A 27,683-nucleotide genomic window follows, 5' to 3' on the forward strand; every position below is an offset into this window, starting at 1 on the left:
GCCCCGCAGAAGGAAGGAGGTCGCCACGCATGGCTCGGCTGGCTCCCGCCGTGTTTTGCTGCTTTAATTCGCACTCGAGAGCGAAGGTCCGGCCCGGGCATCCTCTTCACTTCACCTTCTGGAAGACCTGAACGCAGACTTCGTCCTCGGCCGTCATGCGCTGGCGGGGGGGAAGGAGGAGACGGAGCTCAGGCTGCGGCCCTGCCCGCCCCCCCGTCGGGTCACCCCGCGGGCTGGGAAGGGGCACGGCCGTCAACTTTTGAACCCCGCAGGCGGATGTTTATGGGAGGTGGTCATTGCTCCCGAGGAGCCGCTGCTGGCGCCCGAGAGGAGCTGGAAGGAGGCTGCGCAGGCTTCGCCCAGCGCCCCCAGCACCTGCACGGTGTGCCCCCACCGCCGCTGCCTCCTCACCAGATGCAGCCGGTCCCCTTCCAGCCAGTGCCTCCAGCCTCGGTTCCTCTTCTCTCCTAGCTGCTCGCACACCAGCTGATCGCCCTCCCAGGACACGGTTGTCTGCAAAAAAAAAAAAAAAAAAAAAGGAGGAAGGCACGGTCCCAACAAAAGCAGGTCCCGACAATACAGATTACCAGCGATGACATCGCCTGTTCCCGTCAGACATGTTTTCAAACGCAGTCCCGGATCTGGTGTCTTTTTGGTAGCTCCTTAGGACTGATGGCAGTAGTTTGGCACTCTGGTGGTCCTTAGGACTGACTCTTTGTGGGGAATGGATGGCCCTCTGCCTCCCATGTGCAACTGAGCGCTGACAGGCAGGCCATTTCTGTCTTTATCCCAAGAGACTAGTACCCTCTGGATCCATAAGTACTGGCTCTGTACTTATGTACAGTGCTCATCCCCTTTGCTGTGATTTACTCATAGAACCAGTGAGTCCCGGACCTGCCGGGGCAGGCCAGCTCTGACGCGGGCTCTCACCTTGTTTGTGAACCAAAAGCTGGACAAGCCCCTGAGGTTCCAGCACACCCCCGTCCGCCTTCATCCAGCCCCGTGTGAGCTTCTCACCTGGCACTTGCGTCCATCCACGGGCCCCAGGTCTTCCTCAAACTGGACTCCCAGGTCAAAATCCATAACGTAGTCCCGAAGGGAGGTGATCGTGCGGATGACCATGTGATCTCCCGTGTGGATGATCTCCTTATCGGGCTTCAGGAGGCAAACCACTTTTCGCAGGACCACATTGATATCTGGAGGGCGAGATGGAGGGGAGATCTGTGGGCTGCCCAGGCCCCTCGGCCAGCTGCAGCCCCGCAGAGCTCCTTCACTCTTTAGCCAGGGAGCCCCAGCTCTGGGGGTACCTCCTCTCCCCCTCCCACCGCAGCGCAAAAAGTGACGGTGGCAGACAGAAGGACCAAAGATTTGGGGTTACCCAGATCCCTTCCCCCCCTTCCCAGATCCCGCGGGCTGACGTTTTTGGGGACTGAGGGGAGTGAAAGCGATGAAGGAGGACGGAGTTACCTAGTGCGCGGAGGTAATTGTCCATATTCTCCTGGGAGACGAAGCGGTAATAGCCGGTAAGGTTGGGCGGCATCCCGGGGCGGAGGGACGGGGCCGGCGGCTAGGAGCGGAGAGCGGAGCGGGGCCCGGGGCCGGCACGGAGCGGGGACGGGGCGAGCCGCCGGGCCCCTCGCCGCGGTAAAAGTCCCCGCGCCGGGAGGCGCGGAAAAGGCCGGGACTGCCCCCGCTTCCCGCACCTCCGCCCGGCCGGGGGGCGGGGGAGAGCAGCGGGACATCTCCTCCGCACAGCGACGGGGCGGCCGCCGCGGTGCCTCGCTCCTCCCGGGGACACCCAGCCCGTCGGGGCGGCAGCCTGGCGGCTCCGGGTCCCGGTGCCGGTTCCGGGTCCGGTGCCGGTGCCGGGTCCGGTGCCGGTGCCGGTGCGGACGTGCGGCGGGTGCGCCCCGTCGAGCCTCGCCCCCCCCCTCCCCCCCCCCCCGCGCGCCCCCGGGGTAGAGGCGCGCCCCCGCCGCACCTGGCCCCGCGCACCGGCCGCCGCCCCCCCCGCGCTCGCCGCCGCGCCCGTGACGTCACGCTGCAGTGGCGGGGCGGGGCCGGGCGGCACCGGTCGGAGCGGAGCGGAGCGGAGCGGGGCCGGGTGCCGGCAGCTCAGGGCGTGCCCAGGCCGCGCCGGGCCCCCGCTGTCCAGCACCGCGGGCGGGCTGCGACCCGCCGCCGCCGCCGCCGCCTCCGCCATGGGCGAGCCGCGGCCCCGCGCAGCCGTCCTCCTGCCTCTCCTCTGCCTCTGCGCCGCGCTGCCCGCCGGCGCCGCCAACAAAGGTGAGCGGAGCGCCGCGGGCACGGACGGCGGCGGGGCAGGGGCTGCGGAGCTCCGGAGGGACCCCCCCGGCCGCCCCCCGCGGCGGGCAGAGCGGCACCTGGCAGCGCCGTCCGTCCGTCCGTCCGTCCGTCCGTCCATCCATCCATCCATCCATCCAACCACCCACCCACCCATCTGTCCGTCCATCCATCCCTCCCTCCATCCATCCATCCATCCCTCCCTCCCTCCCTCCATCCACCCATCCATCCATCCATCCATCCATCTATCCGTCCGTCTGTCCATCTGTCCATCCATCCATCTGCGGTTGCCGTGCAGCTCCCCGCTGTCATCTGTCACATTTTGCCAGGGGGGCTCCGAGGGTCCCCAGCCTCTCGGGCTTTCTTTGCCCTTTCAAGCGCCCTCACCCCGTCCCCTCCCTCTACTTTCTCCATCTGGCTCTTACCACCTGTTTTTTTTTTTTCTTTTTCTATATTCTTTCTCCTTTTAGCATTCCCTTCTCGTTTTCCCCATTTCCACCCGCTTGCCTTGCTTTTGTTTCAGTTCTTGCCGTGTGGGTTTAGCTTTCCTTCCTTAACATGCAGAGAGGGGATGTGTTGCATCTCCACAGATCCCTCTTGTCTCAGAAACACATCCTCTATCTCCATTTTCTGATTCTAGTTCATGCATCTAGAATCTGTCAATAGGAATTATTCCACGGTTACGTGTTAACTGTGCAGGTTGCTTATATAAGGCAGTATCTTAAGTGCTAAATAAAATAATAATAATAAAAAAGACCAAAACCAAATGCTACAGCTCTAACGTTCTGAATGCAGATGTTCTGTGAACATGTAGGGTGATGGAGAAGGATGTAGGTTACTAGATCTGTGGCTGTAGACACAGGCACGAGAAATTCATTCTAGGGGAGTCAGTGAGACAATAATCGGATGGGGTGGGGGAATCTGAAACACACAAGGGTCATCAGGGAATGTGACATTTTAACGTGCTTTGGACAGAGCTACAGACAGAGGGTGCAACACAGGGCTCTGTGTACGCTGATGCTGGCAGGGGCATTTTTTTTGTGCTGCTCTGGCTCCAAGGGACCCAGTTGCAAGGCAAGGCCCCTTATGCTCTGTATTTTCTCTCACCTTTGTGAATTCACACGCTGAAATATGCACCCACCTTTGGCAAATGATTTCGGTTTTAGAGGAGCTTTCTTGAAACTGGTGGGAGTCTGTATCCAAAAATATTCCCCAAATGTATTTCTAATCCCCAAGAACTCGTATACCAAGAAATCAGAGTGGTGATTCCCAAGTTGCAGGTGGATGCAGCAAAGGGTTTCTGTCTCTACCACCAGCTTGTTACCCCAGCAACAGGGCATATTTGGCATTTGTGGCTATCGACTCCCACCTCGGTGCTGTGGTGCACGGACTGGGACTGACACAGAGTGGAATCTGGCGGGGGCAGCGGAGGGGTGGCGTGAGACGTGGGCACTCGCGCACAGGAAGGATTGCTCCTGCATACTGAGCAGGATGGATGTTTCTCTGGGTTTCCTACGCAATGCTCTATAATCTTAATCAATACGGGGACAGAGAAATGCCAACCCACACTCTTCGCTTCCACGCCGAGCTGTGTCCACCTGCTCTGCCCTGCCGGTGCATCCCCGCTCTGACCCGCAGTCCTGCCTGTTGGCCCATCACCCAGCTCCAGCAACACGTCTTGCGCCTGACGGGCAGGAGTGATCGATTGTAGGGGGTGCTGTCCCTTTCGAGTCAACACAAACGCCATGGCAGTACGTGTGCTGCAGAGAATGAATCCACGTATTGGAAGTAGTGCCCTTGAGGGGAAGGGCTCAGTATCCTACTCCCCACCAGCCATGCTGTGCTCAGAGTATTGCTTGGTTGTAATAAATCTTGGTCTCCAGGGGGTGGGAGAGTGGGGGATTATCTGGAAATGGGGGTTGTAACTAGGACATGTAATATAATCTCTGAGGCCCATTTGGCAGGGAGCGGGCATGGGGGAGGGGTTTTTAATTTATAACGATTTTTTCTCCTCTCCCTCCCCCCCACCCCCCTTTATTTCTCCCTTTCCCTGCCCTGGAGCCTCTGTGATAAAGATTAATTTGCTATTTCTGGGCCTGTGACATTTTTCAGAGCCTCCTGCTGGCGGCTGCCTCCATGCCAAGCCTGGCTGGGCTCCAGCCAACAGGATCAGCAAGGAGGGGCCAAAGGAATATGGTGCTCACCATGGAGTGGGGAAGGAAGGAGCAAGGGACTCAGCAGATTATTATACGTGTAGGGTGGCTGTCTGAAAGTGTACCTGGATACACGTGTCTAGATCCTTGGCCTTAGTCCAGAGGGTGGAAGGCATAGGTGGTAACGGCTGCGTGCAAGACTTATCCCCTGGGGACACCCCAAGGGAAGGTGTCTCCTGGATCCCTTAATTATGGCTTCAGTGAGCTAAAGGATTTAGCATTTGGATCTTGCTCCAGAATCAGACTACTCGTGTCTGTTGCTTTCATTTTTTTAATCGCTCCAGCTTTCCTGGGCACCCAAATGCCTCTCTACGTGCTTCTAACAAGAGGGTAATGACAAGGCCAGAAGGAGCACGTTGTTTCGGGTGAGGTCCCCAAGAGTGAGGTAGAACAGAGCTAAAGAAAAATAGCTGTTTCTTCCCAGCCGACTTTAGCTTTCTTTATTTCCAGAGAAGAAGGTGGGGAGGGGTGGTCGCTACCTGCCACTGGATGATATGCTGCTCTTTTTCTACTGAATCTGTCATTTTTGGCTAATGCTTTCCTCTGCTCCATCCCTTACCCCAAATTCGTCTCAGCAAATAAGCACAAACCCTGGATCGAAGCTGAATATCAGGGCATCATCATGGAGAATGATAACACAGTCCTGCTCAACCCACCGCTATTTGCACTGGACAAAGATGCTCCACTGCGCTATGCAGGTAGGTGGGCGACAGCTTTGGGAAGGGTGGGAGGCAGGGAGAGACCTCCAAAGAGACAGAGGCAGGGTCACATTCATCCCCGTGCTGGATTCTGTTTAGGAAACGATCACCTCCAAACCTCATTTCGGAGGAGGTCCCCAGTGAAGTCTGGAGCCAATTTGGGCACAGCTTGATTTAGGATCCTGTGGGCTGTTTCCCTTAGGGAGGGGAACTGAGGGTGGAGCCAGCTACTTTTTGACGCAGTTCTGCTATTTCCAAAGATCACATGCACAGCTCTGTGTCTGTGAGGGCTGGAGGAAGCTGGTAGGGCACAATTTGCTGGCAGTTCCACATCCCTCACAGGAAGCACGAATCCCTGAAAGTACAGCTAATGCTTCAATGCTTTTACAAGGTTTTTTATTCCTAGCGTTTGCTCCATGCCTGGAGCTTCCTCATGCAAGCCCCCTCAGCTTTGGGAGAGAAAAAGGGGCCCCTGTGAGCTGAACTCTAGGATTTAGGTGACCTTATTTGTAATTCCCTGAGATACTGTGCACGTCCTGTAATAGATAGATGAGGCATCATGGATTTTCATGCTTTGGATGTCTGTCTGAAATATGTGGCCTGTTTTGCCTCCTTGAGGGATGGAGAGATGAACTAAGGTGCTCTCTTAGTACTTTGACAGTATAGCCCTCATACACCTAGCTTAAGCCTTGTAGCCTCTAGCTTTTCTTGATGCTGGGCAAGAGAACTTGCTGGGGGTGCAGTCTCCAGTAGAGGGCAATCTACATCATGGATGTCTGTAAGAGCTGGTAGGAGGAACTCCTAGGAAACCAACAACTGCACTGCAAGGAGATGATAATGAAGGAGAAAGGAGAGTGTAAGTTAGAAAGGAAGAAAATATGGAAGTGGGGAGCAAGGGGGCATGTCGTGCTCTCCTCAGTCCTCTTTCTTCTCCCCTTCCTCTCCACCTGTGGGTGCCAGGTGAAATCTGTGGCTTCAGGATCCATGGGGCAGGGGTGCCTTTTGAAGCTGTGATCCTTGACAAAGCTACAGGTGAGGGGCTGATCCGGGCCAAGGAACCAGTGGATTGTGAAGCACATAAAGAGCACACATTCACCATCCAGGCCTATGACTGTGGAGAGGGACCTGATGGAGCCAATACCAAGAAATCACACAAGTAAGTCCATGCAGTCGTTACTGCATGTTACAAAATGTGATCTGTCACATAAATGCAAACAGATAATGCTGTGGGGGCCCTTCCTTTAGCCAGGATTTTTTTTTTCTAGCCATGATGCTGTAACTCAACATGTGAATAAGACCAAACAAAAATGTGATGGTCCTGTGCACTGGCTGAGTCACACGAGTAAATATGCCAGAAACAAGGACTGCTTGACAGTTGTGTCTGAGTGGTGCCTTACATTACTGAATACAGGCAGAAGGTCCAGATGACATTATCAGTCCTTTTACTCTTTCTCTTGGATGGGAAATCATTGTACAAGCTCCTATGTACCAACATTGCTGTGTTGAAACCCATGTCTTTTTCCTTGTCCTTGCCTTTGACATCTGGAAGTCAGACTGGTACATTTTATGAGAGTGATGTAATCTGAAATTTGGGTGATGTATGGCTCCTAATCAGCCAGTAAGTTCTTACTGATGTTTCTCTGCATCAGGGCCACGGTGCACGTTCGAGTAAATGATGTGAATGAGTTTGCTCCTGTCTTTGTGGAAAAGTTGTATCGTGTCGCAGTGACTGAGGGAAAGCTGTATGACCGCATCTTGCGTGTGGAAGCCATTGATGGAGACTGCTCGCCGCAGTACAGCCAGATCTGCTACTACGAGATCCTGACCCCCAATATTCCCTTTCTGATTGACAATGATGGTAAGAATCTGAACCTGCCACGAGCACATGACTCTCCCTTTTCTCCTCTGCTCTTTCTCTTCCAGTCCCATCTGCTGGCAGAACTGTGGTACGTGAACTGTGATTCCTCTAGTACTGCTCATCTCTCTCTTCTCATGCAGAGACTCAGCAGCCATTTTGTGGGATGCTATAGCATATAGCACAGTGGCACTGTGGGGGAACTCTGCCTTCCTTTGGTTGTTTCTGTAGTTGATCAAAAATAGAGCGATTTCTAGAAGTAACATGTTTGAAGAGACTTTCTTCTTCCTTGATTTCTTTGTGTTGCTATCCAGGGAACATTGAGAACACGGAGAAGCTGCAGTACAGTGGAGATCGTCTCTACAGGTTCACAGTAACAGCCTATGACTGTGGAAAGAAGCGGGCTTCTGATGATGCTGAAGTGGAAATCCAGGTGAAACCCACCTGTAAACCCAGCTGGCAGGGTATGAGACCTCCAGACACAGTTTTGTCTTGCCTTTATGCTGAACTACTCAGTCCTACTGATTGAAAATGTTTGTGTATACACATATAAATCTGTATACACATATATAGTTAAATTCTGGCACCAAACCACCAGTCCCATCCAAGGTACTGCAAAGTTACTGGGAGGCAGTTGAACATGGGAAAAACATTTCTTAGATTACTGTGAACTACTATGTATTTGATAAGTCTCATAGACAGAATTTAGTGTAGATTGCATTTGAGGCTGCTTTATCTTGAGGATCTTTGGCTTTTTCAGAGGTGCTGTTTGTCTACAGGGTCAGCTAAGTCAAAGGAATTAAGGGGAAATCAACACAGCTAAATGTCTACTCTGCCTGATGAGAGATTGAAAATCCAGGGATTGATGCTACACTGGCACCAGCTGTAGAAGATGAGAATTTGGACTTTCTGTGCTTCCAGGAAATCTTCCCTTGCACTGATGCCAGCTGCATAAAGTTGATTTTCAGTGCAGAAGGGGCCAAAAATCTCTCTGTTTATGGGCTGGTGCATAGACGCCATTTGTGTGTGCCAAGCGTTCTGGCCCTGGGTCCTTGGCAGGACCTAACCCGTCTCTTCTCTGTCACTCTTCTTCATTAGGCTGGAACAAGAGGATTGAGTACACACCGGGTGCAGGCAACCTCGCACTCTTCCCCAGCATTCACCTGGAGACCTGCGATGAGCCCCTGTGGAACATCCAGGCCACGGTGGAGCTGCAGACCAACCATGTGGCTAAGGGCTGTGACCGGGATAACTACTCCGAGAAGTCACTACGCAAACTCTGTGGTGAATTGAGTCTTTCCTGAGCAAAGGGGAATGGCAGCAAAGCACCCTGCCCATTTCCCTGAAGGGATTCACGGTGATACCTTTGCACCTCACGCAGCAGAGCTGCTGAGACACACTCCTCCATATCTGCTGTAGTCAGCAGGGCTGTGAGGACACCTAGCTCACATGCTGTCTTGAGCACAAGCACCTTGTGGGCACCCTGCTTGTATTTTTAAGGGGCTCCCTGTACTTTCTTTTCTGGGAAGCCAGAGGTTTCTGTGCATTGTCTCATTATGCAGAGTCTATGAGATATATCCATTGGCACAGATTGAAAAGTCACCATCCTCCTCCAGATAGGAGAAGGCCTATAGGCCACTCTTCCTCTCCCTGTGCTCTAGGACATTGCAATGAGCCCTCTGCCACCCTCTTCTTCTGTGCTCTAGATCCCAGGCTTCTCAGACTCCTGTGCTCCTGACTGCTGACTCCTTCCCTTCTTGGTAGGTGCTGCCTCAGGAGAGATTGACTTGCTGCCTGTGCCTAGCCCCACGGCGAACTGGACTGCACGGCTCTCAGTGCACTACAGCCAAGACAGCAGCCTCATCTACTGGTTCAATGGCAGCCAGGCTGCCCAGGTGCCTGTGATGAATGGGCTGCATGCCCATGAGGGGCTGAGTGACCACTTCACCCTGTCTGTATGGATGAAACATGCTGTAGTGCCCAGCAAAGGCAGGCGGGAAGAGGAGACGGTGATCTGCAGTACAGTGCAGAGCGGTGAGACACTTTTCCTGGGGAGGTGATGCTGATCTGTTAGAAGGCATTGTCCATGCAGGTGGAAATCCCTGTGTTCCAGAGCAGGGCCTGGGAAGGGGTCCCTCCTTAGGAACATAGCTTCTTCAGCCCCCACATTTTCTGGGAGCAGTCAAGCCCACTGTGAACACACAGTGCTGAGTGCCAATCATGCAGGCTAGTGTGTGTTTCTGGGCTCTGGCTTTGAAGTATTGTATGTAATGCCCTTTGCTTGTCCCCTGGCAGAGGATGGCTACTCACATTACTCTCTGGCTGTGCATGGCTGCCGAATTGCATTCCTCTACTGGCCATTGCTGGAGAGTGCAAGGCCTGTGAAGTTCCTATGGAAGCTTGAGCAGGTGAGAAAATGTTTACGTCTTCTCAGTGTTCTTTCTCCTCCTTCCCCTTGCTGATTCCTTCTTCTGCTGTATGCCATAGGTCTGTGATGATGAATGGCACCATTATGCCCTCAATCTTGAGTTCCCTACTGTCACACTCTATGTGGACGGCGTCTCTTATGACCCTGCCCTCATCCATGACAATGGCCTCATTCATCCTCCTCGGCAGGAGCCCTCACTCATGATCGGAGCCTGCTGGACTGGTGAGTGCCCACTCCCTGAGCCATGCTGTTTCCATGTGGGAAACATGGGAGTGAAGGGAGAGCCAGAAGAGGTGAAAAATGGTGTCCAATACTAAATGATGCAAGCCACATTGCAGCCATCTTGTCTCCTTGTCACCAAAGCCAGTGTGGTTCCTTCCCTCCTTATGGACCAAACCAGCAGGCCATGGTAGTAATAACTCAAGCGTCAATGGCAGCTTTGTGGACAGCAGCAGCAGAACATGTGATGACAGTTAACTAGCTTTCATGCAGGGGAGAGTTAAAAGTCTGTACCTCATTCAGGTGTTGGCCTTTCTATCAAAGTTTTTCACCAGAGAGCAGAGGTCATTATTTATGCTGTTAGTTGTATTGATGGTGATTTGTGTGTCTTGAATTTCTTTATGGAGAAGCCACAAAGCAGTCTGTGCAGAAGTTGGGTTGGAAAAGAAAAATAAGGTTAGGAACGTAGATTAGACACTACCAGATTAAAACCAGTTCTGTGGAGATATAAGTCTGAGGTCTTTCAGTTTTCCTGTAAGACTGGAGCTGAACAAAACCTAGGGACATGGTTTTGTGGGTAATATTGGTGGTAGGAGATGGTTGGACTAGATGATCTTGGAGGTCTTTTCCAGCCTTAATGATTCTATGATTCTGTTCTATGAAAACTAAAGGAATATGCCTGCTGCTTGACTTCATTCCAGCAGAAATTGCTAGTAAGGTCAAACATTTAATGTAGTCCTGCTTCTCCCTGCACAGGGATCTTCCCACAGCTCTGTGCTTTCTACTGGCCTTTTGCATCCAACAAATATTAATCAGCTTGGGACACCCTTCTGAAACCATCTGAATTTCAAAGGAGAGCTGAGAACATGGCTTGTTGAGAACACATCAAGGACCATGTTCCATAAATGGGAGTCACTTAATTCCTAGAATAGATACTGCTGGGAAAGGAGGAAAAAAGCCCTGTATTTTCCTCTTGTATTAGTTACAGCCTCAACATCCCTTTATGAGGGGGACATGGCCCTCTTTCATCTGTGTTGTGCTGTCTCTAGGGTTGAAGGGTGCACTGCTTGGTATGTGAGTCCAGAGCTGTTCTTTTGCACTGGCTGATATGGATAATTGTATAGAAACATGCCTGACCCTGTAACTATCCTCTTCCAATGTATAATTGCTTGTCTGAATGTTCTCCTTTTACAGAGGAGAAAAACAAAGAGAAAATCAAGGGAAATGAGAATTCCACTGATACTGTACAAGGTAGGGAAAAGAAAGAAGGTGGTTCTCTTCCCCTCTTCACCATGCATGACTATATCACTTCTTGCATGGTGCCTTCCTTGTACAGCTCCTTGATCCTGTCCTACCACCTCCTGCTGATTTGGGAAGAAAACCCTTATTATTTGGCAGATTGGTCCTTGATACCTGTAGAGCATGAAAATGCTGGTAGGACTACAGCCTGCTTTGAGAAATGGAGTACGCTTTTCATGTGAAGAAAGTGTCCTCATGCCTGGTCATTAAAGTTGGTCTCTGAAGAACACAATAGCCATTGGAGACATCAGGAGATGTCACCTCATCCCTAACTATCTGTGGAACATACAGTTTCTTTTGAAAGCCCTCACAGGAAGCAGAATGAGAAGGGGACAAGAAATTGTTTCCATCTGGCATTCAGTGGTTTAGCAGAAACTTCTCTATGCTACCTACCTGTCACTGCCCTGGTCTTTCTGTTGGTCTTTTCCCTACCCGGGATTCCAAAAATTGTCATCTACTTACTTCAGTATTGTCTGTCTTTTTACTGTCTTTTTCATTTCTATGTTCTGTGCACCCCTCTGTTCTCTCCTACCTCCCTTAACATCTTTGTGTCCCTCACACTGTGGCTTTTGTTGTCTTTGCTCTTCCATGTCCCATGCAGTCATCTGTCTCTCTCTGTCTCTCGTAAGGGAGACAACTGTGTGTCCCTCACATTTCTGTTGTCTTTGTTCTCTTCCTCACCATGTCTCTCACGCCCTCCACGTCCCATGTTTCCCTCAGGAGATCCTCTGTTGATACACCACTACTTCCATGGTTACTTGGCTGGCTTCACTGTGCGCCCTGGTAGCTTGGAGAGCCGGGAGGTTATTGAATGCCTGTATGCCTGCCGTGAGGGGCTTGATTACAGTGACTTCGACAGTCTGGGCAAAGGGATGAAGGTATGCCCATCTGCCCAACTTGCATGGGTCTCCTCCACTCTCCTCCCTGGCCTTGCTTCCCAGGACTTTGCCTGCTCCCCCACCTCGGACAGCTCCCCACCCTTCTCCTTTGTGTCTCTCGTAGCCTGGGTTCTTGGCATTTGCTAAGGAATACTAAGTATTTTCTTCTTGTCCGCTTCTAGGTTCATGTGAACCCCTCTCAGTCCTTGCTCACCTTGGAGGGTGATGACGTGGAAACCTTCAACCATGCAATCCAGCATGTGGCTTACATGAATTCACTGCGCTTTGCTACCCCTGGAGTCCGGCCACTCAGACTCACCACTGCTGTCAAGTGAGTGGACAAAGCAGCATCCCTGGTTAGGTTCAGCAAGAGGATTACATCTCTTTTGACTAAAATTAAACCTCACCTTGTATTTAAATTCTAAGTGATGCTCGTGAAATGGACAAGTCTTTCTGAAATCAATTATTAAAGTATCCATTTGGTTACTTTAATACTGGGGTCCTAGGGTCCATGCAGTTAGCAGAACTTCTGCGTTTGCTGATAGTGTTTCAGGCATGTGGGCTGGTTTTAATTTTCTCTGTGGTGTGCAGATATGACCAAGTCACCCGGAAGGCAGTGATTCCTACCAGACCTCTCTGTCTTGCACAGCAGGCCACAGGGAATCTCTAGGAAGACTACCAGAAAAAAGATATTGCCTTCACTGACAGTAATGGGCAGAAGATGCTCTATTGCAGTGTTGGTGGAAAGCTGGGCCAACTGATGCTTTCTGCTTCTCTCCTTCAGGTGTTTCAGTGAAGAGTCCTGTGTTTCCATTCCTGATGTGGAAGGTTATGTCGTGGTGCTACAGCCTGATGCCCCCCAGATCCTGTTGAGTGGCACTGCCCACTTTGCTCATACTGCATCAGACTTTGAGGCTCCTGATGGGGTCCCCCTTTTCCCCAACCTCCAGATCACCTGCTCTATTTCTCACCAGGTGGAGGCCAGGAAGGATGAGAACTGGCATGGTACTGGTGAGTGGAGTACGGGGAGAGTCAGAGAAAAAGTGGAAAAACCTGCAAGTGTTGCTGTTCTGCAGAGGAAGTAGAACCCCTGGTTGCACCCAAAACAGGAGAGAGTTTATAAATACAGAAGCAAGGCACACTGTGTTTTAATATGTAGGCTAATTGGTTCTTAATCCTTTCTGCTCCTCCCTGTACTTTTTCCACCCAAACAGTTCCTTGCCTCACTCTCTCCTCCATCTTTCCCATGCTAATCTGTTTTACATTTTACCTACATTTCCCTTTACTGAATCCAGCACTGGATGTCTTGCCTGTTACTTTGTCCACTCCTGCTCTTCCTCAGTCTTCTCCCATTTCCCTTATTTCTTGCCCCTTCCCAAAGCTATATCAGGGGAAGTTCTGATTAGATATTAGGAAAAGGCTCTTCACTGAGAGGGTGGTCAGGCACTGTAACAGGCTCCTGAAGGAAGTGCTCATGGCCCCAAGTCTGTCAGCGTTAAAGAAATGTTTGGAGAATGCTTGTAGATACATGGTTTAACTCTTAGGTTGCCCTCTGTGGAGTCAGGAGTTGGACTTGATGATCCTTGTGGGTCTCTTCCAACCCAGGATGTTCTGTGATTTTGTGATTTCTTCCTGCATCATTTGTTCCTTTGAATTCCCCTGTCAGTTTCCTCACACCCTAAAGTATCTTTTCCCTCAGCTCCCTCCATCACCCTCAGATTACTTCTCTGCACTCTATGCTCCACATATCCTTTCACTTCTGTTGCATCTCTTTTGCTAATAGGATTTTTTTGCTCATAACTTTCTGTTCAGCAGCTTGAGCTTCTTAGAGAAAGTTGGTCTTTGCCCTGCTGAAAGCGATTAGTCTTTGAAAGTGGTTGCCATTTTAAATAAGATAAGATCTCAAACTTGGTTACCAGCAGTTGTGAGAATGGAAAGCTTTCAAAAGCACTCAGGGTCTGTGAATGTGTGAAAATTCCTGATTTTCAGTTTGCCATTGCCAACAGTCATTACAGCCAAGATATGTTACCATGAACCAGACCCATAATAGTATGTTGTTCCAAAATATGAGTGACTTAGTCATGTACATAAATAATGTCATTAGAACCAGGGGGACTCTTCCAGCAAGTAATTAGACTGACAGTGATTTTACTCAAGATAAGTGCTAGCCAGAGAAAGAGAAGTTATTACTTACGATGTGAGTATGTCTAAGTGGGTACCATTCCTGCTTTCATTCCTGGCTGACTGGCTTTCTGGCCATCTTCTTCCCCTTTGCATTTCAGTGACAGACACACGAATGTCAGATGAGATTGTGCACAACTTGGATGGCTGTGAGATCTCATTGGTAGGAGATGACTTGGACCCAGAGAGGGAGTATTTGCTCCTGGATGGGGCAGTGCTGCAGCAGCGGGGCCTGGAGCTTGTTAACACCTCTGCTTACCTCACCATCACAGGTATGTCCTCTTTGGCCACAGATGTGTATTTATGCCTCTTTCATTGTCTGTTAGGCATCACAGGGAGAAGAACTTAAGGCAATGTGTTGGTGTACTTTGTGAGACTGAGATATAACCATTTGCTGAACTCCTGGCTTTTGAAGTCCTGGGCTATTTCCCTTAGGAGGTGACTCCTCCAGCACACAGTGCTAGGATATGGTATCTGAGCTGTGATTCAGGCTTGTATCACTCCTCCTGACTTAGTCCCATTGCCCTTGGGGGCTGGTTTTCTTAGATGCCAGTAGTATTTTGTGTGAAATGACTTGGGGACAGCACATCCCAGAGGTTGTGGACCGGTGCAATGCTTATGTACTGTGCAGAATTTAACAGGGTGGTTGTTCTTGATCCTTTCTTCCTTTAAGTGTGTTTTAGCAGTGCAAGCTGGGATTTCATCAGATCATTTGCAGACAGCTCCAGCTCTGGTCACTTCCCATTAACCTAGCCTTGGATTCCTCTGTAGCTCCTAGTTGCTACAGGGGTATTAAACCAGATGACTTTGAAGAAGGAGCTTCCTGACTCTACAACAATTATTTCTTCTTGGTCTTAGGGGTGGAGAGCATTGCAGTTTATGAGGAAATTCTACGCCAGGTCTCATACCACATCAACCATGGTGCTGCTCTTTATGAGAGGAAGTTTCACCTGTCCTGCACTGAGATGAATGGACGCTACTCCAGCAATGAGTTTACTGTTGAGGTACAAGATCAATACATGCACGTATACATGTTTGTACATGCATGGGGAGATCACTGTGGACAGGAATGCACCCAGTGTAGACACTATCACAATGAACACAGGACTGAATCTCTCTCACTCTGGTCTTTCTGCAGATGAATGTCCTCCACAACATGAACCGAGCTGCTCATCCTAACCATATTCTGAGTTCTCAGCAGTTCATACATCGAGGCCATCATTTACCCCCAGAGCTATCTGGCCACAGCTTGGCAAGCACCCATAACAACCCTAGTATGTAACACACTTTTGGTTTTATTCCTTTAGATCAAGATGTTGATTTTGTGATATCCTGTTAGAACTTACAGCAGGGCATTGCTTGCAGACTCCCTTTACCCATCTTACTGAGTTCTTATTATACTGTCTTGTCCCACTCTTCATTAGCAAATGGACTGCAGTCTTTGTCAAATTGTGTTTTAGAGCTTGGTGCAATAATTCTTCTCTGGTGTGTTGCTTTCTTGATGCAGAAGCAGTCTGAAACCTACTACTTGTCTAAAAAGAGCAACTGTAAGCTCGTACTATTTCATTCATGCATCTTGCAAAAGTGCTGTGTGGGGCTGGATAATGTAGTTTCAAAAGGAAGTTTCAACAGCAGGAGACAAATGACAATCAAGACTGCCACTGCTCTAAAGAGAGACGGGACCAGGTGGTGATCAACAAATGCAGAAAAATACAGGAGATAGCACTAAAAAGACAAGACAATGTTTCTTGCCCCCAAAACAGAGGAGAGAGATGCCTGAAAGCTAGGCTAGAGATAAGATTTGTTGGCTTGTCCTGACAACTCTGTGCCACAAGCATGAAAGGAGTCTATCATGTTTTGACGCCCATCTATAAGAAGGGTTGTAAGGAGAATCAGGGGAACTACAGGCCTGTCAGCCTGACCTCGGTCAGGATGGAACAGAATTCATCTTGAATGCAATCACACAACATACACAAGACAACCAGGGGATCAAACCCAGCCAGCATGGGTTCATGAAAGGCAAGTCCTGCCTGACCAACCTCATCTCCTTCTATGACCGGGTGACCCGCCTGGTGGATGAGGGAAAGGCTGTTGACGTAGTCTACCTGGACTTCAGCAAGGCCTTTGACACGGTCTCCCACAGTATCCTCCTGGAGAAGCTGGCAGCCCATGGCTTGGACAGGTACACTCTGCTGGGTTAAAAACTGGCTGGATGGCTGGGCCCAGAGAGTGGTGGTGAACGGAATGAAAACCAGCTGGTGACTGGTCACCAGGGGTGTCCCCCAGGGCTCAGTATAGGGGCCCATCCTCTTTAATATCTTTATTGATGATCTGGATGAGGGAATTGAGTGCACCCTCAGTAAGTTTGCAGACAACACCAAGTTGGAGGGAAGTGTCAATCTGCTGGAGGATAGGAAGGCCCTGCAGAGGGACCTGTACAGGATGGGTTGATGGGCAGAGGCCAATGGGATGAGGTTCAACATGGCTAAGTGCTGAGTCCTGCACTTTGGTCACAGCAACCCCATGCAGTGCTACAGGCTTGGGGCAGAGTGTCTGGAAAGCTGTGCAGAGGAAAAGGACCTGGAGGTGTTGGCTGATGCTCGCCTGAACATGAGCCGGCAGTGTGCCCAGATAGCCAAGAAGGCCAATGGCATCCTGGCCTGTATCAGGAATAGTGTGGCCAGCAGGACCAGGGAGGTGATCATCCCCTTGTACTCAGCTCTGGTGAGGCTGTACCTTGAGTACTGTGTTCAGTTTTGGGCCCCTCAGTACAAGAAGGACATCGAGGCCCTGGACTGTGTCCAGAGAAGGGCTACGAAGCTGGTGCAGGGCCTGGAACACAAGTCCTGTGAGGAGCGGCTGAGGGAGCTGGGGTTGTTTAGTCTGGAGAAGTGGAGGCTCAGGGGAGACCTTATTGCTCTCTACAACTACCTGAAAGGAAGGTGTGGGGAGCTGGGGGGTTGGCCTCTTCTCACAGGTAACTAGTGATAGGACTAGAGGGAATGGCCTCAAGTTGTGCCACAGGAGGTTTAAGTTGGAAATTAGGAGACATTTCTTCTCAGAAAGAGCAGTCAGGCATTGGAACAGGTTGCCCAGGGAGGCGGTAGAGTCACTGTCCTTGAGGGTGTTTAAGGAAAGGTTGGACCTGGTACTTAGGGACATGGTTTAGTGGGTGATAATGGTGGTAGGGGGATGGTTGGACCAGATGATCTGGGAGGTCTTTTCCAACCTTAATGATTCTATGATTCAAATTGGCTCTTCTGAAAAGCTCTAGGACTGTTGAAGAGGACCCTTCGCTGGTTTTGGCCCCCTGTTTTAGAGAATATGGATAGCACCTTTGTTTCTAGCTTTTACTGCAGTTTCGTGCAGCCTCTTACCCAAAGCTGATCCAGCCCTGCAGCTGGACCTGAACCATTGCTGGGACAGCATGTGCTGTGAGAGTGCTGAAAAATCACCCCTTGCTGCGCCCTTCCCCAGCTCTGCTTGATCTCAGCAGAAGCAGTAGGAAAAGTTGTCCCTGCTATATACAGCTCCCCAAAACAAATCCATGGAGGGCCTGGGCATGTTTTCCAGGAAATGGGGTTATCTAGGGAGTGAAGGCTAGACCTACAGGCTTAGAACAAAGAGGAGAGAGCTGGTCTAAGGCTCTTAGATGAATTTCAAATTTTCTCTTGTGGAGAAGCTAGGCTTTGACTGTGGTACTAAATTAGAATAGTATTCTGCCCCATGTGCAAAGCACACTTCTGGGTTCCTTCTTTCTCTACTGCTTACACGGTATCACACTATGAAAATTGTCCTCCTTAGAGACTCTCTCTAGTGAAAACCTCTCTCTCCCAATGGGCAGATACAATGACAAATGACTACTATATGACATATTCTGGTAACTTATGTAGATGAAGCTATGCAGAGTCTACAGGCAAGCTGACATGAGAAAGCGCCTGGACCTAAGCATCCTGGGAAACATTGAGTAAGGATATAGCAGCCAAAGGCAGGAACTGCCTGTGCCCAGGGGAGCACAAAAGTCAGGACATGTTCTTGCTTAGACCAAAACCCCATATTCAGTCCAGCAACTCTAGTTCCTGCAGGTTAGGCATTGGTCAGGTTGGAAACACGTTTATGTGAGAGACTGTAACCACATCTTTTCTTTCTCCAAAGTGGTCCCCAGCGCAGCCACTATCATCATTGTGGTGTGCGTGGGCTTCCTGGCACTCATGGTGATCCTGGGCATCCTGCGCATCCACTCCCTGCACCGGAGGGGAATGGGGCAAGAGGTCCCGGGGGCTGCTGCAGGGGGACACACAAGCACTGGCAGCAAAGATAGTGACATGTTCTGGGACGACTCAGCCCTCACCATCATAGTCAACCCCATGGAGGTAAGGAGCAATCACAGAGGCTTGGGCCTCCTGGGTTGCCAGATCCTTCCCCTTACGACATCTCATCTCCACAGTCCTACCAGAGCTGCCAGGAGAGGGCAGCAGAAAACAGTGAGGGAAGAGCTAATAAGGACATGGAGGAAGATGATGACAGCACTGACTCGGAGACACCTGACTCCCCAGACAGCAATGACGTGGATGACCGACACATCATTGGCAAAAGTGACAGCTCTCACCTCTATTAGGAGCTTTAAAACACCCATCCAATGGATCCCTAAAAACATATGGCTGGAAGGAGGAGGTGTCTTACTTTAACTTGTTCCTTCCCCCACCTTGTACATGTTCTCCTCCCTCATGTGTCATTTCTGCCTCCCGTGTTCCTTCATCTTCTGCCATTCTCCTTGTGGACATTCCCCACATTACTGACCCCACATTTGGCTCTCCTGAGACACATATTTGGGCACTTGCACATGAGAGTGGCACAGTTCAAACTCTGATGAGGAAGGAGGGGCTCGGAAAGAATGGAAAATTGGAAGGAGAAGCCAGCCATAAGGCTCAGAGTGGGCTCTCTCACAACCCCTCCCCAGATACTATATATATATATATTGTATATTTTTCCAATGTTGTCGTTTGAGGTTTATTCTCGTTTCATGCAAAAAAAAAATCAAAAACAAAAACAAAAAAAAAAACCACCAGAACACTGCAGCTTGTGTCGCTTTGTAAAATTGTCAATACTCCTAAACTAAATGAATGATGGTAAGAAGGATGAGGAAGCAAAGTGGATTTTAAAATAAATGGATTTCAAATAAAAGGTTCGGGGTTTCTGCAGTTTTTCCACTATAAGCCGGGAAATAAGCAGTCTGTGTAGTCATTAATGTAAGACTGGAGATTGTCCAGACCATATTATTTATCAAAATTACTGCCTTACCTTAGAGATGTGTTGTATTTTTAAGTGTATGTGTTGGAACAATTGTAATATCTCCGCATCCCTCCCCCTCACCTTTTTGAGTCAAAATACTCTCTCTGTAAAGACAGTGTAGCCTTACCCAGCACACACGGCTATGAAACCACAGAGGAACAGAAGGCATCCCAGCCTGTCACAGGCAAATGTTCACACATGCAGCAAAACCTTGATTACAGAAAAAACAATAAGGCTCCTTCCATGTATCAACAGAAACAGGCCAAATACTCAGCTTCATCCACCTTTTTACATGATCCACTTTCTCTACCAGCATAGAGTGTATTTCACGACAGGGACTTCAGCTTGTAACAGAACAGCCCCAAAAGTTCTGAGGGAAGAAGTTGTGCCTCCTCCTGCTACTTAGGAAAAGAGGGAAAGCAAAAAGAACAGATATGGTCAAGGCATGGCTATGAGGCCAGCAGCGTAAGTTATTAGGGTAGTGCTTCATAGCAGGTTGTATTTCTTCCCTTCATCTACTTGGTCCAACTCTTCAGACCCAGCAGGAAGAAAAGAGGCTGTCAGCTGCCTGACACTGGTTTGGGTAATGGCTGTAACACGTTTAGGACCCAAAGGAAGGTTCTGCAACAGGACATTTGTTGGTGGTCAAAGTTGAGGCATCCCCAAGGGCAGAAGGACAGCACAGCAGATAAGAGTGGAACAGCCCCTCTAAGGACGTGAAAGGTCTCAGCACAAGATCTCTGCTTGCTCCAACTCTCTCAGATGTCTCAGCCCTAGCCTGTCTTCACAACCATGTTTGGTTGTTAATGGGTCCAGACGGCATGAAGATGCTGAAGCTAAGATATAAACATGCTTTCTCCTTTATCTCCTTTCCAGGAAATTTCATGTCCTTGTTTCATACAGGAAGCTAAGAGCAGGCACTGTCAAACCAGTGCCCTGACATCTTGAGGCACTGGTAGAATTCAAGTCTCCAGAAAGAACAAAGGTGACATTGTACATATTGGAGCTGAAAACTTTGTATAAAATAGTCTTATGTCCTGACAATGCTATGCCTGACTCAGCCCTGGTATGTGATGAAAAGCAGCACCTCTTGGAGCATGGGAAAAGACCATGTCTTAGAACTATGAGGTCCCTGTATCTCTCCAGCAGCTCACTCAGGTGCTACAGTGTGCTTACAAGGTGGAAGAGGCCAAACGTACAATGAGCTCATAGGTAGCCATCATGATAGCTGTGTTGGGGATCTGTCGGATCAAGTGGGCCAGGAGCCCTCGGTATAAAGCCAAGGGTCCCTCTTCACGGACTACAAGCTGCAGAGTCTGTATAAAGGAATGATACCGTGACCCTTCTTCTCGCAACCGTGTCCGAATTACCTCTGGAGAGACAAAAAGGAAAGTGATATTAGCAGATTGATCCTACAGGCACAGCATCTCCCATCAGGGGGAACAAAAGCAAGGAGTGCAGACACACTCACCATGCGGATAAGCAATGCATGAGGCACATGTTTTGGAGACAGTAGCAGCTCCCATTAGTCCAAAGAAGTCACGGCTGTTTGGTGAAAGTGTGAGTGGAGTGGAAAGGGAATGATGGCCATTTCTCAGTTGCTGTTTCAGTGCTTCATATATGACAAAGTGTATGATGGTCTCTGACACTCCAGCATAAGAGGCAGTGATTCCACGGTAAAATCCACGAAGACCTTCAGTGTGGTACACATGCATGGCACACTGGAGGGCATTACTGCTCAGCTCCCCCTTCATTCTGTATAGGCAAAGAGAGGAGGGAGGGTTAAAATAGCATATCACTTCACTGACCAAAAATGCTCTTCTGAACACAACTGTGAGACTCTTCTCTGGCACGCCCTGAAGACTCTTGTTCTGATTATCTGTCACAGACCCCTTCCCAATCCCACCCCCAAAACAGTCACGGTTCGACATGGAATGGCTCTGTACTGTTTGCCTGCCTTACCTGGCTTCCAGCTGCATCCTGGTTTTCACCAACCAGATAGGGTTGGTGAGTGTGGAAGAGGTAATGCCTAGAGAACAGAAGAGGAACACAGCAGTGAGCACCAGGATCACACTGGCAGTTTGTGAGGAGTTGCTCATCTATCAGCTCTCTGAATTTTGCTTGGAAAACGGCAGTAGTTTGCAATTTGAGAGTGACCTTGAGCTCCTGTGGGAGAGGAGACATTTAGGGTAGGCTGATTTTCCTCCTCCCTCATTCTAGCCTTTGTTTGGTAGTAATTGCCAACTCTGCCTTCTACATGACCCTGCTACAGGTGACAAGAAACAATAGGCTAAACTTGCAAGAATGGAAGATTTTGTTAGAGAATTGAAAGATATCAAGAGACATGATTTTGTGAGGGGTCCACATTACACACTGCCTTTCCCACCTGGACTCCTGAATGGAGGTCTTTTCCTGATCGCAGCTGGAGGGGAAAAGACTAGAACCAGGAAAGAATGGAGAAACCTTAAGAAATAATCCTAAGAAAAATGAAGAGTGAGAAAACACTTTGCACAAGGAGCTTACTGCTCCAGATGTAGAAGGACAAAGCTTCAGCATGCAGCAGAAGGACCCCTTGGCTTTGATTTGAGACAGAAGAGGCTCACCTGCGCAGGCTGCTGATAGCATGTGTACTTTCTTGGACTCTGGTACGAGGACAGTATTGAGCTTCTCCTTAACACCAGAATAGGCAGCAAAATATATAGCCCTGGTTGGAAATAAATACAAAAGAGATTATAGCTCATCTACAAGGAGCAGGGACAGCACTGCTGTGGGGCCTCAGTCCAAATTTTATTCTCAGCACAAGTTTGTCTAATGTCGCATCAGATACCACCTATACTCAGCGCACAGCAGTCATCCTGCAGCTATCATCAGAAGGTCCCAAAAAAGCTTGTATGATGGGGGCCTCTGGCAGTGGGCATAGGGCCCTGACTGCTTTCAGAATGTGGAGCAATAGCTTTCATGAAGGCCCTTTACAATGTGTTCAGAATAGGCAATCCTCAGGGAGCAGTACTTACCGGGAAGGAGCAACCCCAACAAGGTTTGGACCCAGACCTCTGAACAGTGATCGCATGCCTTCCTTCTCAAGGATGGTCCTATAGAAGGAAATGAACAGAAGAGTCAGCAGAACAAAGCTGGAGGCTCTCTTGGTTCCTCTTCCTTTCTTCAGTACTTGCAGCATCCCCTCCTCACCTCCAGTGTGAGGTGCTCTACTCTCATTTTCTCTTAAGCCACTTTTCTTTCCTTCAGTAATTTATTCGTATTTTTATTGACATCATCACACCGAGTCTGATCAAACTACTAGCTGTGAAGCTTCGCACAGTCCCCAAAGCTGCCTTGCAGACTCAGGGTTCAAAGCATGGATCCGCTGTGAGGAGTAGCTGTACCTGTGCTCTGATGAAACATCACTGCACTTGCAGTTTCCAGAGCTTCAACCCAGATGCTACTTTAATCTCTCCACCTGATGGCCAAACCTTCACTTCCCTGTTGCTAACAGACACCCTGCCCTACCCTACTCACCTGAGCAATTTGAGCACTCCAGGGGATGGTGGCGTGGGGTTCATCAACCTCACACTCATCCCTGGCAGCTGAATCTCAGAGAGGCACAGAGGCCGCAGAGTCAGTTGGGATGACTGGAGACGTGTCTTCACCACTTCCAGAGGACAGGTCAGGATGGCTCCAGCCGTGCCACCACATCTAGGGCATAACAGCATAGGTAAAGATGACCCTGTGCAGGAACAGGGCAATAATTCTGACCCTACTCTTCCACTGCCTCTCCCCTCTAGGAGAGGAGGAGGGTAGGTCCCCCAGCCTGCGTCACACGACCTCTTGCTCTGATATTGATTAATGCAATAATGGCTTCTCTTGGGACATCTCCTGGCAGCCTCACTCTGAAACCAGTATTTGAGACAAACAGTCCCAAGTTCATAGGGATTCAGCTCAAAGTTGCTGAACTTTGCATTCAGAATTTCCCAGAGCAAACAGTTCTGCTGCCCAGTCTCCCTGCAATGCTTTCAGCTGACATCTCCAGGCACCGTGCCTCACACCCCGTAAAAGCAGCATTGGCTCAGACAGGGGTAGCACAAAACTCTCCCACCCCTCAGCCTGCCTGTGTGTTTCAACACGTAATTCATTCAGCCCCACGTTTTCAAGGCCGTATAAACAGGATCTGTACTTTCTGCCAGCAGCCACGCTCACCCACAGCCCAAGTTGCTTAATGAAAGAAGACCCTGACCTTCACCAGACAGAAGCTATTTTTGGAATTTATGAACCATAAATCAGTAACACTGAAAGGACACGTAGCCCCTTTTCCCCTTTCTGCCACACAGAGACAAATCAGAACCAGAGTACTGATATGTTCTATTCTCAGCTTTTGCCCATTCAGATCCTGTAACTGAGAGCTACAGGCTGCTCGGTACCTGAAAGACTTTTTTGAGATGAATTTGTATGGAACAGCCATGACTTGAAAGCTATAGCCAGACAGAGGCTTGACAAACAGGTGCTCCTATCTGCTACAGCCAAACTCACTTTGTTTCATAAGAGACAAAGGATAAAAAATCCCTCACTTTGCTCCAGAGAAAGAAAAGCCAACTAAAGAACTACACAGTGTCAGGGAAGAATCATGTATGTCAAGAGAACTGCATATGAAGACATAGGTCAGCAAATGGCTAGAGTTCTGAAGAATTATTCTGAAACAGTCTATGCAGCTAAGACTATATTTACATTGCTTTTATAGCTTTTACTCCCGGGGCTTCATTTATTGCTGCCTGCAGGTTAGAGGAAAAAAAAAGAAGAAAAAAGAAAAAAAGAGGCCTGGATACCTATTGTAATGAATTCCAAGAGTTAAAGATCTAGCTGATGAATTGGTCTAAAGACAAGTTACACATTTCACAATGCCAGCAACTAGTTATGCCACTCCATTACACTCGTGCTGCTTTGCCAAGCCCTTTGCAGACCTACCCTGTCTGCAATGGTGATAACTTGCAGAACAGCTGATGAGGAGCAACTTTTCCCAGCAGATGCAAGTGGCAGGAATCAGGTAGAACATGACCAAAGAACTGAACTTGGACTCAGAAGACAACATGAAGCAGTAAGCATCATGGCTCATGTTCTCTGGATGATCAAGCAAACCAAGACAGCCTATTTAATGATCCAGGAGTCATGATTTACAAAAGCCATGTTGATTTTTCCCACGTAGACCATACTCATTCAAGGTTCCGACAGTTCTATTCTTTACCATAGTTTGTATCAGGCAAATCAGTAGAAACTCCAGACTTACAGGTCTGTTTTTTCTTGATCAAAAGTGCAGTTTCCAGCTCAGGAAAGGACTGAGTACAGTGGTGAGAGAATAAGAAGTTTAAATAAATGCTGTAAATAGAACAGTTTCAACTTCTCACCTAAATGCTGGACAAACGCTATGACAGGACCACATTTAGAGAAGCAGTTGCATGGTACCCTAAAGATTTGTTCAATGATACGTAAGGAGGTACAATTTTATGCAATGTTCTTATAATGTTTAATTTCTTCAGGAAGCCCCTACCTGAGCATGGTCAGGATATGAATTTGAACCCGTGCCCCAAGTACATATAAAAGTTTCCTGAGTTCAAGTTCTTCAAGCTACTGACATGTATAGCTAATAGAGAAGAATCTAAAAAACAATAGTAAGAGCTAAAAAAAAAAAAAAGAAGTTATTCCTTCGCATGGTGGTCACTTAATCAGCAGTAAGAGTCTGAGGTAAAAGGTTCTTTCTGAGCCAGTATGGCTAAATGGCAAGACTAGAGCATTTTTTGAGGAGCCAAGAACTCTGACTAAACAAAGATAAGGAAAAAAGGTGTATCGGTTGTTCAAAACTAGAAGAAATCCTAACTATAATGCCTTAACATGAACTTTTAATAAAAAGAAAAAAAAAAGAGAGAATCAGTCTCACTCTTCCCCCCCACTCCTAAACCATTTGTCAGTGGAGCAGTGGACCTGCAAGAATCTAATCGCTTCTAGACTAGATCTAATAATTTTCATTTTTTTCCACCAAAAACCAGGAGGTGACATTTAACATGACAAAATCCATGGGTGACAGTGACTGTCACAGTGGCAAATAACAAGCAAAGCTGCAATTAATGGCAAGCAATGAAAAAACACACGGAACTCAGCAGTGACCAAGGGTCATTAGGCCCTGCATAAACAGATTGTTTTAACAAAGACAAAACCCTGAAATCACTATTCCAGAAAAAAGCGACAGAGGCAATTCCTGCAAAATATGATGGAGAATAGCAGTGGACAACCAGTACAACACATACTCCCAGAACAAAGCAGTGAGTGCCAAAAAGGGCTAAAGGAAGAAAGAATGTAATTTAACCTCAGAAAAGAGTACTTGCTTCTACATCTTGCTTTCACATTTCAAAGTTTGCAAAGTTCACTGTGAAGCTTGAGGTGGCAGAAAAAGAGGATTAGTACAGAGAAATATAAAAACCCACCATTAACATTTTTTAATGATCTGAAAAGGTTGCGAGAACATGCACAGGTGTGACAAGGTTAACTGGTAATTCATATCTCAGTCCTTACTTTGGCAAGAATGCTGATGACTTGAAGATCTTCATTTAAGAACTGCAATATTATGTCAGGCAAATTTCCATCTAAACCAGGATTCTGTCTAAGACACAGGGTAATAACGATGGCCACAGAAGTGTACGAGAAGAAATATTCTTCTCCAGAATATTCTCCCAGCTCTCTGCATTTTTCAGCTCAGAAATTTCCTCAGCCAAAAGTGTTGCATTGCATTTGATAGCCTTCAAGACATTCTTTTTTATTCATCAGTCTAAATGCTTTCTGGACACATAAAAAGCTTTTGCCTTCTCATACCCTGTGGCCAGGAGTCCCCCAGTTTAACTGAACACTGTTAAAAGCTATGTTCTTGCACTAGTTTTGAATTAACGCCTCAAGTTTCATTTGATAGTCCCTAAAAGATAAAATGAACAACTGTCCCTTCATTAATGAGATCTGCTTAATTAGATGAAACAGTATCACTAACTATGCACTGCAGCAATAACCTGAACTTATTTATCTCTTGGGTTTTAACTAATTGTAATTCAAAGATTACTGCTCAATTGGCTGGGACAAGATACAGACTGATAAAGTTCCCACTAGCAAATGTTCAGTTGCTAGCTGAACTCTCTTAGTTTTTCAAGAACCAAAGTGGAAAGTGAGGATGAAAAAAAGGTTAAGAAGAAAGCTAAGGAAGATGAAGAAATGTATAAGAAAAAGGCTTAGCCTTCTAGATGCTGTGACTATCTAATTCAAAGAAGAAATTAACAAAAGAGAATAGTGTATACAAAATAACACTGGCAATAGATGTGGCAAGTACACAGAAGCAAAGACTGACATTGCACAGTTGCATTACCTGCAGAAAACTGGAAATTTACTAATCAAGTGCAACTAAATTATATGCTTTATTGTACAGGCTGTATTAGGGACCTTACTGTCATGCAGACTCCAACAGGTTGGTGGAATTGGAAAACGGGTTAGATGCTTGCCTGGACAAGGGAATTCAGCAGTTACTCAACAAGTCTGGAGGTCCGTTACATCTTCTGTTTTAGGACATCACGAACTTTAAACACTTTACTGTTTCGTGATTTAAATGGCAAATGGTTCTTAAAGAGAGGAGGGTTGAAGTGAGGGCGAAGGGCCTTGCTCAAGGGCACACTGTGAATTCCGAGGCACTGCCAGGATTCACGCTCCAAACTCCTGACTCACCAGACCCAGTGGAACTATTTAAAAACCAGAGAAGATATGCAGGAAATCTACGACGAGCAGCCGCTAAGGGTTGGCTGTCCTCCCACAGACCATGATGCTCCACCGAGGCCGTCCTGCTGCACATCCTAACCCCCCATTCAACGCCCTGCCTCCCTCCCCCTCCACTCACGGAAAACCCAGCTGAGGCCCCCGTGACTTCACCAGGAGGCTCCCCTTCTCCCCAGACCGCACAAACACAGCCAGAAGAAGGGGCAGAGCCGCAGCCGGGGCGGAGGCGCAGAGCAGCGGACCCGCAAAGGCCCGGGGCAGCCTCGGGCTCCGCTCCGCGCCGCGGCCCGGCCCGGCCCGGCCCGGCCCTGGGCCGCGTGTGCTGGGCGGAGGCCGGCAGGGACACTCACCCTCCGGCGACCAGGTGGAGCAGGGTGCTGTGCTGCTGCTGCATGGCCGGCACTCTGCGGGCACGGCCACAGCCCCTCGCCGCAGGCTCCCCGCGGGTGGCGGCCTGGCCTGCCCGCCCTCCGCCCGGCATTGGCTGCCCGGCGCCGGAGGAGGTGCCCGGGCGGGCCGGGTGGC

The 27,683-nt window shown here is 48.9% G+C and overlaps 3 protein-coding genes across 4 annotated transcripts; 1 reads left to right on the forward strand and 2 right to left on the reverse strand.

Annotated features, from left to right (window-relative positions):
- Positions 1-34: 34 nt before the first annotated feature.
- On the reverse strand, positions 35-2,203 carry RBP5 (retinol binding protein 5; the record flags this gene model as incomplete). 2 transcript variants are annotated; one of them, XM_083799237.1, is made up of 4 exons in its annotated part: positions 35-160; positions 412-513; positions 1,018-1,221; positions 1,982-2,203. In XM_083799237.1, 4 exons carry the CDS (start codon positions 2,201-2,203, stop codon positions 107-109), a joined length of 582 nt encoding a protein of 193 aa, XP_083655363.1. In that variant the 3' UTR covers positions 35-106. The 2 variants fall into 2 exon arrangements, with proteins under 2 accessions (XP_083655363.1, XP_083655364.1); XM_083799238.1 differs by lacking the exon at positions 1,982-2,203 and adding an exon at positions 1,468-1,687 and having other exon boundaries at positions 1,018-1,196.
- Positions 2,059-19,259, forward strand: CLSTN3 (calsyntenin 3). The gene is made up of 18 exons (XM_083798976.1): positions 2,059-2,286; positions 5,093-5,215; positions 6,176-6,371; positions 6,865-7,073; positions 7,385-7,534; positions 8,169-8,354; positions 8,835-9,104; positions 9,366-9,478; positions 9,558-9,720; positions 10,912-10,968; positions 11,737-11,894; positions 12,077-12,225; positions 12,679-12,905; positions 14,177-14,347; positions 14,934-15,079; positions 15,214-15,349; positions 18,231-18,448; positions 18,523-19,259. Exons 1-18 carry the CDS (start codon positions 2,202-2,204, stop codon positions 18,691-18,693), a joined length of 2,928 nt encoding a protein of 975 aa, XP_083655102.1. The 5' UTR covers positions 2,059-2,201; the 3' UTR covers positions 18,694-19,259.
- Positions 19,061-27,663, reverse strand: LOC310881668 (solute carrier family 25 member 36-like). The gene is made up of 7 exons (XM_083799180.1): positions 27,509-27,663; positions 22,884-23,060; positions 22,382-22,459; positions 21,971-22,071; positions 21,330-21,396; positions 20,839-21,122; positions 19,061-20,739 (listed from the first exon to the last, which is right to left on the reverse strand). The coding sequence occupies exons 1-7, from the start codon at positions 27,637-27,639 to the stop codon at positions 20,540-20,542; spliced, it is 1,038 nt and encodes a 345-aa protein (XP_083655306.1). The 5' UTR covers positions 27,640-27,663; the 3' UTR covers positions 19,061-20,539.
- Between the last annotated feature and the right edge of the window lie 20 nt (positions 27,664-27,683).

The sequence above is a fragment of the Anser anser genome, assembly GCF_964211835.1.
Source record: "Anser anser genome assembly, chromosome: 1".
NCBI classification, from domain to species: Eukaryota; Metazoa; Chordata; class Aves; order Anseriformes; family Anatidae; genus Anser; species Anser anser.